Source organism: Solanum dulcamara, chromosome 4, assembly GCF_947179165.1.
Source record: "Solanum dulcamara chromosome 4, daSolDulc1.2, whole genome shotgun sequence".
NCBI classification, from domain to species: Eukaryota; Viridiplantae; Streptophyta; class Magnoliopsida; order Solanales; family Solanaceae; genus Solanum; species Solanum dulcamara.
The window spans coordinates 23,749,465-23,761,880 of record NC_077240.1 but is presented as its reverse complement, the minus strand read 5'-3'; the positions used below and the strand labels follow the sequence as shown (position 1 = coordinate 23,761,880).

Sequence of the window (12,416 nt, the reverse complement as noted above, 5' to 3'; positions counted from 1 at the left end):
AACAAGGATTGGACAGGCATATCTTTAAATGTTGTGATGTGGCTATGATGATGACAAGTAATAGGAAGTGTATTGACGGCCCTAACGTGGCTACCGAACAAAACACGGCCGGCTTAGTGGTCGATTGCCTACTAGTTGCGCTATCATTCGTCCATTTCTCGATTTTCGAATTCACCCAATGCCAACAATCATCATTACTCTGATGTGGCAAAACTTTCGTGTCATTTCCCGATAATAAAATATTTACTCCGTTCCTATTTATATATCGTCTTTATTAAAAGTAGATATTTTTAAATACCCTCTCTGTTTATCTTTACTCATCTACTATACTATTATGAGATGTCCAACAATACTTATCCAATTTATGAAATCAAGGGATAATTTTAGACTTAGTTTCTAATTTACCTTCATCATTAATTATAATCATTTTCCTTACGTTTTTCAAAACATTATATTTATTATATTCAAATGGTGATATGATAAAATTATCCTTTTATTTATGATTTCTTAGAAGTGTGCAAAATCAAAAGTAGACAAATATTGTTGGATGGAGGAGTACTTGTCATTTCACAAAATCAATACATAAATAACATTATTCTTCCTATTTTATCCTTGAGAGTTATTAGCCTTGAAAGTAAGAATTTGATCAACATAAGAAAATTAAATGATTAATTCATGTTCATTGGTCAATTTTATTAATTAAAATAAATTAATTTTTATTTATTTATTGAAAACTAACTTCAGAAAAATACTAAATAAGGATACAATGGTAAACATACCTAGTTTCGTAAGAAATGTAAAATTTTAAATGGTGACATATAAATAGAAATTGAGGAAAGAGTAGTTTCTCTACAATTGGGTAAATTGGCATAATATATAAATATGTCGTTTAATTTGGATGCAATTGACATTTATGTTCTTCAATTTTGAATATGTACAAATACACATAAGTTTCTATAAAATTAAACAAGTAGACACATGTTCTACGTGGCAAAATACACATAGAATGCTATGTAGGACACAAAATTGTCATTTAGAATGCATGTCATATGAGACGAATGTGTTTATTTATTCAATTTTATACAAATTTAAATTCTTACTTATGCACATTCAAAATTAAAGGACATAAATATTAAATGAAGCTAAATTAATGAAAAAGGCAAATATGTGAAATTTTATAACTTTATCTTTAGTTAATAGTTTATCTCAACTCCGCTGCCGCCATTGTAAAAATGTTTTTATTACATATGAAGCTAAATCGATCATGCGTAAAAGGTTAGTAAAGACATATTTAGATCTAATGCATATATTAAGGACGTATTTGATCCAGTTTAATTCTAACCGTAATTTTACAATTACTTATGAAGCAATTTGATTAAATTGTTGTGAAATTTCCTACTAATTAAAACATCACATAGAGCATATTTTGAGTCGTTTTAAGCAACTTAACATATTATTTTTTACAATATAATTAGAGTTCTAGTTTTTTTTTCTAGTTAAAAATATAATAACTATAAAGTCATGAAACAAAAACAAAAATCCACTATATTGCTTTAAACTACAGCGTTGTATCATGTATGGTTGTTCATGTTCCTAGTTGTTCATATTCCTATTTTCTCTGAAATATAAAATTAAAGCGTGAAATCTTAAATTTAAATAATACTATTTCCAATTAACATAAATTAAAGATTATTAAAAGTTTGCATTTTACAAGATAAATTCTTTCAACCCACAATCATTCTTAATTTTTTTTTAAAAAAACTTACATGTTTAGGATTGATAAAATTTAATGATATTAGGTAATTTGATGGAATATAAAGACATTTTGTGGTTTGAAGCAGTTGGTAGGTTTATGTTATTTTGATGCAATGTAACCGTATTTGTGATTTGATGAAATGTTACGACATTAATTTGATGATTTCATGAAATGTAAAGATAATGTGTGGCCTGAAGCAATGTAATGAATTTTACATTTATGATATTATAATTATTGTACATTTATATAAAACTTCTAATTTAAAATTGTATAAAATGACACGTTAAACTACTTAAATATGGCTGGGAATGAACCTATGACATGCCTTAAATCATGCTGATGTGACAACCCTTGTCTTCGTGTCATCTCGAGTATTGCCGGTTATCTTTTATAACTTCAACAAACTAAAAATAAATTTCTTTCTTTTATTTATTCATTTTAACAAATCAATAGATTTTTATTTTTTTTACAGTTGTCTTTCACGTTGAAGACTTGTCAGATGTACCAAGAGTACCTAAGAAATAACAATTTTTTTCTTATTTATGTCGACCCTATTTATTCTTGTAACATGGATTTAATAAAAGTTCATTAAACAAAATTAGAATTGGTGAGTTTGACTTGTGGAAAAAGCTTCGTAATTGGAGTAGTTTGGGTTTTAGAAGTAAATTACGCAAGAATTAGCAATATAGCCACATAGAAATTACTTATGTTGTGGTTATAATAAAAGAATTATTATGTGGTAATTAATATATATTTTTGGTATAATGAAAGAGACTAAGAAAGTTTATAATCTTTCAAAAACAATGTCGTTTAGGCCTGTCAAGAAAAGAAATTTCATATTTTAAGTGCATTTTTCAAAATTATCAAATCTTTGTCATGATTATGCCTTTCGTTTGTCGGAAAAGATGGCATATTGGTTCACCCCTTTCCAAATGTATTTAATAAAGACCTTATTGACATTCAACAGATATATGCAGTCTTCTATAATAGCTCTAAGAGGATGATTTTGCATGACCTCATACTGAGTTAGCTTGATAATAAGTAGGCATTCTGTTTCCAACTCTAGTTCTTGGTAGCCCATTGTTTTAACTATGTTTAGCCCTTTGTTTAGGCGCTAAGACTTTGTAGTGATGGTTGAAGTAGGTTTTACCTTACCTAATTATCTCAACATGCATTTTGCCTTTAAATAGTTCAATTTCAGAATTACTAATACTTATTTTTCTATTTTTGTATTCTATTCTGTATAAATTAATATATAAATTCTTGTATAGTATTTGATACCATCAATTATCGTATACTACTATACTTTATGGTAAGATCAATTATTTCTATACTCAAACCAAATGACCAAATCATCAAATGACCATAGGTGGGACTCGAGCAATACGTGTTATAAAGAATGTTTTCATGTAATTAAACACTCTCTTTTAAACCCTTTTTAATAGCTTTATGATTTCTTTATTAATGGTCGGTTTTCCTCTTCTATAAAGCAAAAATTGCACTAAGGATTAGGTTTATTCTACTAATAAGTACTATAATTATTGATAGGATTAGGTTATTTATCTACTAGCTACTTCTCATCCATCTCACACTCAATTGATAGAGATCTTACTATTCCCATAATCTCAAGATATTGAGAGCAATCTATTTTGGATTATAGTAACAATCTTATACTCTCTTTTTTAATTATTATTATATGCAAACTGGATTTTGATGGAGATCTACATTGATGAGGTCTCTTTTTAGGTTAACATGCTTTTTATTATAATACAAATTATGAATCATTTTTTATTTTTTATTTTTACTTTAGTAGTCCCACATATATAAACAATTCAATTGTGTTGGTAGCTGATTGAAAAAATGATGAAAAGCAATTAGCAGTTTTGATATTGTTTTTAACCTTGCGTTATTTTGTTGGTGAAAGATTTATTAGTATAATAAATTTTTGGAATGATATTTTCGAGCTATTTTTCATTTTCGAGCCAAAATAAGAAGTTAAAACATAATTATACTCAATAAACTATGAAACTTCTTGCCAATGCATATTCCATCTCATAATAAAAAAAATATGATTAAATTTAGAAATTAGGTTACATACACCATTAAACTATCATTCACCCGTATCTGTTATCTTTCAGGAGCACAAATATAAGCACATAAAGGTGACTATATATATGCATGTCCACTTGGCTTTCGAAATTTATATACATAATAATCCTAGTAGCTTAATTTATTCAAGATTGAAATGATGATATAGCTTCACGGATCTTCCATACATATCATTGGCCTACAATTTTATGGACAGAATAATCCCCCAAAATATAACAACCATATCTCTGAATCTAACCCTGCTGCTGGCCTGAGTTCATAAAAGCAATAAATGTGTTTTAAAAGGCAAAAAAAAGAATCCATATTCTTATTGCAATTATCTGGTTTTGATTCTCTGACCATCCATTTAAAAGTAAAGATGAGCATAAAAACCATTGGGTCATAAACAAATCACCCAAACAGAAAAAAAGGATTGAGTTTATCTAGTACAAAATTTTTACTTATTTTTTTGGGAAGCAAATCTACAAACAAAAATCGAATGAATGATTCTCTGTTTGTCCATTTGTTGGGTACTAAGGCATCAAATACTACATGTATTTGCAGCAAAAAGAACATTTCTTTTTTGTGTTTCCTTTAGAGCACATGACCACTGAGCCCCTTTTAAGAGGTCCCAAACACACAAAAAAATAAAATCATACTCGACCTTTTTTTTCCCTTTGATATACAAAAAACATGCATTTTCTTGGAAATTAACGTATCTGGTTGATAGTCACGTATTAAGGATTTTTTTTTCGAAAAATAAAATTATAGTGCCTAAGATTAACCTTAAAACTTCTTAACCATTAAGCCAGCATTTAATCTTGTGTTTAAAAGATTCAAAATCTATATATACATTAAAAGGTAAAAATATTTTATGTATACAATGTATTTTTTGTCGATAGGATTCGGATGATTACCCTTGCCCCCTCCTAGATTCGCCTCTACGTGTGGACCCATTAGATCCATCCATCCCTTGTGCAATGTCCCTTTCATTCAATCTGAATACAGATACGCAATGTTTGCCTTTCAACAACAAACGGGTATTCAAGAAAATGCCACTAGTAAGTAACCAAAGATATTGAGCAAATAAGATAAAAATTAGCCTTCCATATTCTGTTACTTTCCTTATAAATGGAAAAACTTATCCTTAATCATAAATGTTAAAATAATTTGTTTGATGGAAAAATTGAAAAAAAGGAACTGTTAAGAAAAGTTCAAAGATTGAGGAAATCTTTCTTTTCAAATGACTTTTTCTATTCAACTTGGCATATGTGATGGCTGGCTTTATATAGTCTTTATATACAACTAACTAAAGACACCCAAACAAAAGGGAACTAAATAGAAAAATCCTTCAAATTCTTCCACTTAAAGTAGACAGTCTTCATACGGTTTCTTTACCACTCAATATAAGTTGACTCTGCCATTCATATAAATCTATAAATTTCCTCCTCAACTCTTCACCCTTTTGCTCTTCAAGCAAAAAATAAATAAAATCTTCCATTTTCACATTTTATTAAAGAGATGACGTGCCATAGCTTTGTATTAACTGGAAAAAAGAACGTTTTGTTCTTAAGAAGCTTTACAATTTTTGTCCTAATATGGATAATTATCAAGCCAGACGTTTGTTTCTCTAGTGTCCTGTCTTCATTGAAGGCTCTTCATTTACAAGGCCATATCAGTTTTGAAAACAACGAATTTGCATCCCGAGATTTCGGGAATCAAATTCATTCTCATCCTTTAGCAGTAGTACATCCGAAATCCGTTACTGATATTTCAGAAATAGTAAGACATGTCTGGCAAATGGGCCCGGCCTCAGAACTGACCGTGGCAGCAAGAGGCCATGGTCACTCCCTTCAAGGCCAGGCGCAAGCTCGTGGAGGAGTTATAATCAACATGGAATCACTACAACAGGATCAAGAAATGAAAGTCTACTACAGGGGATCACAATTCCCTTATGTTGATGTCTCAGCTGGTGAATTGTGGATAAACATATTGAATGAGACATTGAAATATGGATTAGCACCAAAATCTTGGACTGATTATCTCCATCTTACTGTTGGAGGTACTTTGTCTAATGCTGGCATCAGTGGACAGGCATTTCTTCACGGCCCTCAAATCACTAATGTCCGCCAGCTGGAAGTCGTTACAGGTTTGAATTATTTTTTTTGAAACTAATTGATTTTCAATGCGACTAGAATAATTCTACGACTAGCAATTAAGCTAAATATGTAATAATATTCTAAGACTAGCAATTAAGCTAAATATGGTATATTAGTTATTGAAGACTAAAATAACAAGCTACAAACAATTCTCAATAGTACAAGTTGGGAATCTGACTATTACTTTCACCAAATATTGACAACAATAATTTGACATGTCTTGAAATGAATGAATTCATTGCAGGAAAAGGAGAAGTCGTAATTTGTTCACAAGAACAGAATGCTGACCTCTTCCATGCTGTTCTTGGAGGACTTGGTCAGTTTGGCATAATAACTAGAGCAAGAATCTCTCTCGAACGAGCCCCGAAAATGGTACTTAAAAAAAAAAAAGATACCATAGAGTTCAAGAATATGAAGCTATTCATGTTTTCGAATTTTATTGAACATTTGTTTTTGTTTTAATCAACAGGTGAAATGGATAAGACTGTTGTACTCTGATTTCTCCACATTTTCTAGAGATCAAGAGCATTTGATAACTGCATCGAAAACATTCGATTATATAGAAGGACTTGTGATTAAGAACAAAACAGGTCTAATAAATAACTGGAGAACATCTTTTGACCTTCAAGATCCTGTTCAGGCCAGCCACTTTGTATCAGATGGAAAAACACTCTATTGCCTTGAAATAACAAAAAATTTATACCCCGAAAAAGCCGATACAATAAACCAGGTAAGACATGTTCATCATAACTTGAAAAAAGGGCTAATTTTTTTTGTGAGACAATTCTCATATAAATGCTTGTTGTTTTTATACAGGAAATTGAGGAGTTGTTATCCCAACTAAGTTATATACCATCAACATTATTTATGTCAGAAGTTCCATACGTAGATTTTCTAGACAGAGTTCATGCATCAGAGAGAATACTTCGATCGAAAGGACTTTGGGATCTTCCACATCCATGGCTCAACCTTCTAGTCCCTAAAAGCAAAATACAACCCTTTGCTAATGAAGTTTTTGGCAACATCCTAAGTGATACCAACAATGGACCTGTTCTTGTCTATCCAATTCATAAATCAAAGTAATTTCCTTTTTACATAACGTTCCGCGTGTATAAGAAATAAATCTACTTCTTGTTGTACAATCAATTGACATGTTTACTTTTGTTTTTATTTTTCAGGGTGGATAACAGAACTTCATTTGTTTGTCCAGATGAAGATATTATATATCTTGTGGCCTTTTTATCCCATGCAAATCCCTCATCCAATGGCACTGACAGTCTACAACATGTCTTAACTCAGAACAAAAGAATTTTAGACTTCTGTGAGGTGTCACACCTTGGAGTTAAGCAATATTTGCCTCATTACACAACACAGGAACAATGGAGGATCCATTTTGGTCCAAAATGGGAAATTTTTGTACAGAGGAAATCTGTTTATGACCCTTTAGCTATGCTTGCTCCTGGACAGAAAATCTTCCAAAAAGCAGTATCAGTTTCATAACAAATGTTGTTATTTGAAACTGATAGCAACGGCTAATTCTACCTTTGGTAAATATGCGGCACGATCGAATAGAAAATGAATACTTGTAGCCAATGTAAAATGTGAATAGCTATGAACTTCATATATTTCTTATGCCTTTGTCTGCACATGTAAGTTTAAGACAAGGCTAGCTCTCCAGTATCTCTTCAAGAAAATAGAATTATTAAGCACCAGAAGTAATGTATCAAGATGCAAAAGGAAAAAAATATTGACTCAATGTATGAAATTCTTTAATTAATACTCATTGTATTGTATCTCCTGTCTTGATTTCCAAGTGCTCTGAAACAATTAAGAATGTAATTTCTGCAGCACAATTCAATAACCGCGAAAATTCTAGCCAAAAATCAACATTGATTAGCACTATAATATCAAAGTGCTTAATTCTGTGAGACTGTGACAGTCATTTCAACAGATTTCAAACAGGACTTTAACCTGCATGATTTCATTATATAGAAATAGCTTGAGAAGCACGATCACAAGATGACATAACGATGCTTATGATACGTTACAAGTTAAAAAGAATAGAGTAATTTGGTTAAAAGTGTCATCGTATCCAATTATCCATTGAACTATTTAACTTCATTTGTTTGCTCTTCATCTTTAGTTAATTTGTTGGCTGATGTCAAATGGAAGATAATAACATCGCGGAAAGGGGGAAGATGTCACTTCGTGAATCATGTGATATAAGATATGATTTGAAATTAAAAAGACTCTGTATGACATTAAAGGCTAAAAAGTAATTGCTTCGGACCATGCTCATCATATCCGAAAACTATAGCATAAGAGGACCGATATCGAGAAATATTTGCATTTTCTAAATTATCAAAAGTTGAAAGCTTGATTAGTTATAACCACAAGAAAGCAAGAGAAGAAAATCACAAACCTATGATGTTGTTGTTGTCCCAAAAGAGCCATAAACTTTTTGTAACATTATTACTTTTTATGTCATAGTTTGTCACTTCTGGTTTTTGTCCCATGATTATCTCTTGCGCAGTTATACAACTTAGGAAAAGAAAAGGGCTGACCTGCAACATAGACTTTTTTCAAGAATCCGTACCAATTTAAATGTTGTAACTATGTTGACATTTACCTCAACAGTTTCATAATGCTAGCTTCTGTTTACTAACAGTTATATTCCCCTTGTTCAACCAAAAAGGAATGGTTATAAGGAATAAAGACTTTTGTTCTGATCAGAACCACCAAAGCTTCAACTGATTCTTCAAAAAATAGTTAGAATCATCTGAAATAAGTTCACAACTTTGTAGGTATAATTTAAGTAGAACGAAAATGCTTAGGGTCAATGAAGTCAAGGTTTGATTTATGATGACGACAACAACCATGCCTCAATGTCAAACAAGGTGGGATACTCACTTATATCCATCCTCATTGACAGGGCATTGCTAGTTTTAGGCAAGGGGGGTCAATTGGATCCCCTTACGCCGAAATAATTGCACAGTACAAACAAGAAAAAGAAATGGACCTTTTTGACTATATATATAAGCTGTTGAATCCCCTGAACCTAAAGAAGTTTTTAATCCTGTTGAATTATAGAGGATCTATGAAGAATTCTTCATTCTCCATTGATGAACTTGATGAACATTGAACAAAGAGAGAACAGAGAAAAGAACTAAGCTCTGAAACTGATAAAGATAAATTTGGGAAATGAAAAAGTGGTTTATTTCATGTGTATCATTCACATATATACAAATGCAGCTACTTCACATGTAGCACACATTCCAATGTAACAAACTATCTAATTATAACTAACTGATCATCCAACTAATCTCTAACTAACTTATAACTAATCTTCTAGCTCAGCATACTTAAATTAATAACTCTTCATATCAACACCCCCCCTTTAAGTTGGAGGTGAGTAACTCACAGCCAACTTGCGTAACATAGCAGAATGTGTAGCACTTGATAAGGGCTTAGTTAAGACATCAACTAATTGCTCACCAATTGATATGTGGTGAAGTACTATAAGGCCTTTTTGTAGCTTCTCCCTAACAAAATGACAATCCACCTTAATGTGATTTGTCCTTTCGTGAAACACAAGATTCTTTGCAATGTGTACAACTGCTTGACTATTACAGAAAACAGAAACATACAAGGTGCAAGGTGCATTCAATTCAGCAAGCAACCTTTCTAGCCATACTAGCTCCCCTACTACCTTATAACAACACTATACTCGGCTTCTGTTGATGAAAAAGAGATGGTTGTTTGATTTTGGGATTTCCAACTAATAGGGTTGTCTCCCATTAGGACAACGTAGCCACTTACTGATCTTCTAGATTCTGGACAGGTATCCCAATCTGAGTCACAGTAGGCAGTTATGTTGTAGTTGGTGTTGTTAGATAGAAATATTCCCAGGCAAGGATTATTTTTGAGATACCTTAGGACATGATAAGTAGCCTTGAGATGTGGTTCTATAGGAGATTGTAGGAATTGACTGAGATGTTGAACACTGAAAGCTATGTCCAACCTAGTGTTAATCAAAAAATTCAACTTGCCAACCAACTTCCTGTAATGTATAGGATCTTTCAACAAGGTCCCTTCATTAGCTTTGAGCTTGACCGTAGATTCAAGAGGTGACATAACTGGTTTATATGAGGAACAATCAAATTCTTTTAACAGATCTGTGGTGAATTTCCTTTAAGAAATTAGAACCCCAGTGTCTTTATAGAGTATCTCCAACCACAGAAAGTAGTGAAGCTTTTCTAAATCCTTTATTTTGAATTGTTCATGAAGGAAACCTTTCAAACACTTGATCTCAGCAACATCAATTCCTGTTATGATTACATCATCAACATAAACAACAACAAACACTAGAGAAGGACCAATTTTTCTATAGAACAAAGAATAATCACTGTTTGAATGAGAATAGCCCCTTGAGAAGAGCACTTGGGCTAACTTGTCATACCATTGCCTACTTGTTTGCTTGAGTCCATACAATGACTTTTTGAGTCTACAAACCAGACTGGAATCCTACACCATGAGGCCTTAAGGGGTGTTTATATAGACTTTCTCATACAAATCTCCATGCAAAAATGCATTGTTGACATCCAGTTGGTGCATGTCCCAACCCTTCTTCACAGCTATACTAATTAAAGCTCTGATAGAGGTCAGTTTTACTATAGGAAAAAAATTTCATTGTAGTCAATACCAGCTTGTTGAGTGTATCCCTTGACAACAAGTCTGGCCTTATACCTCTCCACTATACCATCAACTTTGTGCTTGATTCTATACACCCACTTGTATCCTATTGTTTTTTCCCTGCAGGTAACTTAACAAGATCCCAAGTATTGTTAGCATGTATAGCCTCAAATTCTAAGGTCATTGTTGTTTGCCATGCAGGATTCAGTACTGCCTCCTCATATGAACATGGCTCAATATCATGACAAATATTTTTAATAAGTTGCTGACTATCTTGGTTAAAACTTGTAAGGGATAAGTGATGGTGAGGATAAGCAAGGTGAGAGGATGAGGTTGAAGGTTGAGATGATGAATTTGAGATTTGAGGTAAGGAATACTTGTATTCTTTTAAGTAAGTAGGAATGGTATGTAGTTCGGTAGATCTCCTAAGTTGGGATGTTGAGTTGGATTAGTGGTAGAATCTATGGTTGAAGGAAAAAGTGGCATAGGTATAGTATTAGGTACTTGTTCATGTAGTGATGCTGAATCGGTGGTTGGAGAAGAAGGTTGCATAGGATTAGTATCAGGTACAGGCAGGGAGGTGCCCGTGACATTAGTGGTGGTGTCATCATCCAACATATAAGATTTGTCAAAAGTACTGTGAGTAGAGTTCAACATATGTGAATTAGCAGTTAACTGCTGTAGGACAGTGGTAAGACTAGAATTAGAATCACAAATAGTAAAAAGAAAATTATTTTCATAAAAGGACGCATCTCTAGAAACATATATTCTCTTGGCGCTCAAGTCTAGAACTTTGTAACCCTTTGTATTGAAAGGATGTTCTATAAAGATGTGGGGTGTTGATCTTGGATCAAATTTATCTTTGTGGCTTTTGAGTGTAGGAAAACATGGCATCCAAAGGATTTAAGATGAGAGTATGTGGGTTGTTTTCCATATAAAACTTCAAATGGAGTTTTATTGTGGAGAACTAAGTTTGGCAATTGGTTTATTAGGTAGGTTGTTGTTAAAATACACTCTTCCTAAAAATAATTAGAATTTTTTATTGGTATAATTGTGCTCTATCAACTTCAAGGAGATGCTTGTGTTTTCTCTCCACTACACTATTTTGTTGTGGTGTGTATGGATAAGATTTTTGATGTATTATCCCTTTATCTTGAAAATATATTTTTGTTTCATTGTTGGTGAACTCTGATCCATTGTCAGTTTTGATAGACTAAACATGGACATTGATCTGGTTTTCTACAAGGGACAGAAAAGTTTTTGTAGCATGAAGAGTATTGCTTTTGCAGCTGAGTAGTTGAGTCCATGTTGATCTGCTGAAGTCATCAACAGTGGTTAAGAAGTACTTATAATTGTCATGAGTAGACACATGATAAGGTCCCCACAAATCTAGATGAAGTAGTTCAAAAGATTTGTTGCTGGAGGTAGTTGTTTTTGTTGGAAATGGGGCTCTTGTTTGTCTGGCAATGGGGCAAACAATACAGTCAAAAGGTTGCTTGGGTGAAAAGGATATAGGAATAGAGGAAATTCCTTTTTTTTCACAAAGAGCACATAGCCCAGTCTATTATGCCACAAGTGATCTACATTGTTTCTATGAGACATGCATGATATGAGAGGATTAGAACAAATAGAACCATTCATATTAAAAGATGCAGAAGTAGAGTTAGAACAATGAATCACAATCTTATTATTTGAGCATTTGGATCTTACATGTGGAATGG

At 32.4% G+C, this 12,416-nt stretch overlaps 1 protein-coding gene and 1 long non-coding RNA gene across 2 annotated transcripts; one reads left to right on the top strand and one right to left on the bottom strand.

Annotated features, from left to right (window-relative positions):
- Nucleotides 1–5,199: 5,199 nt before the first annotated feature.
- LOC129887025 (cytokinin dehydrogenase 6-like) lies at nucleotides 5,200–7,780 on the top strand. Its single transcript, XM_055961965.1, has 5 exons — nucleotides 5,200–5,993; nucleotides 6,248–6,375; nucleotides 6,473–6,733; nucleotides 6,820–7,082; nucleotides 7,182–7,780. The coding sequence occupies exons 1-5, from the start codon at nucleotides 5,366–5,368 to the stop codon at nucleotides 7,501–7,503; spliced, it is 1,602 nt and encodes a 533-aa protein (XP_055817940.1). The 5' UTR covers nucleotides 5,200–5,365; the 3' UTR covers nucleotides 7,504–7,780.
- A 556-nt stretch (nucleotides 7,781–8,336) lies between these two features.
- LOC129887026 (uncharacterized) lies at nucleotides 8,337–9,331 on the bottom strand. Its single transcript, XR_008766278.1, has 2 exons — nucleotides 8,633–9,331; nucleotides 8,337–8,567 (listed from the first exon to the last, which is right to left on the bottom strand). It is a non-coding gene; the product is annotated as an uncharacterized LOC129887026 (long non-coding RNA).
- Between the last annotated feature and the right edge of the window lie 3,085 nt (nucleotides 9,332–12,416).

Excerpts from the sequence above, each read along its gene's own strand:
- LOC129887025 (XM_055961965.1), top strand. The coding sequence starts at position 5,366 with ATGACGTGCCATAGCTTTGTATTAACTGGAAAAAAGAACGTTTTGTTC. Across the intron at positions 5,994-6,247 it reads CCAGCTGGAAGTCGTTACAG|GAAAAGGAGAAGTCGTAATT; the intron begins GTTTGAATTATT and ends AATTCATTGCAG. Across the intron at positions 6,734-6,819 it reads AAGCCGATACAATAAACCAG|GAAATTGAGGAGTTGTTATC; the intron begins GTAAGACATGTT and ends GTTTTTATACAG.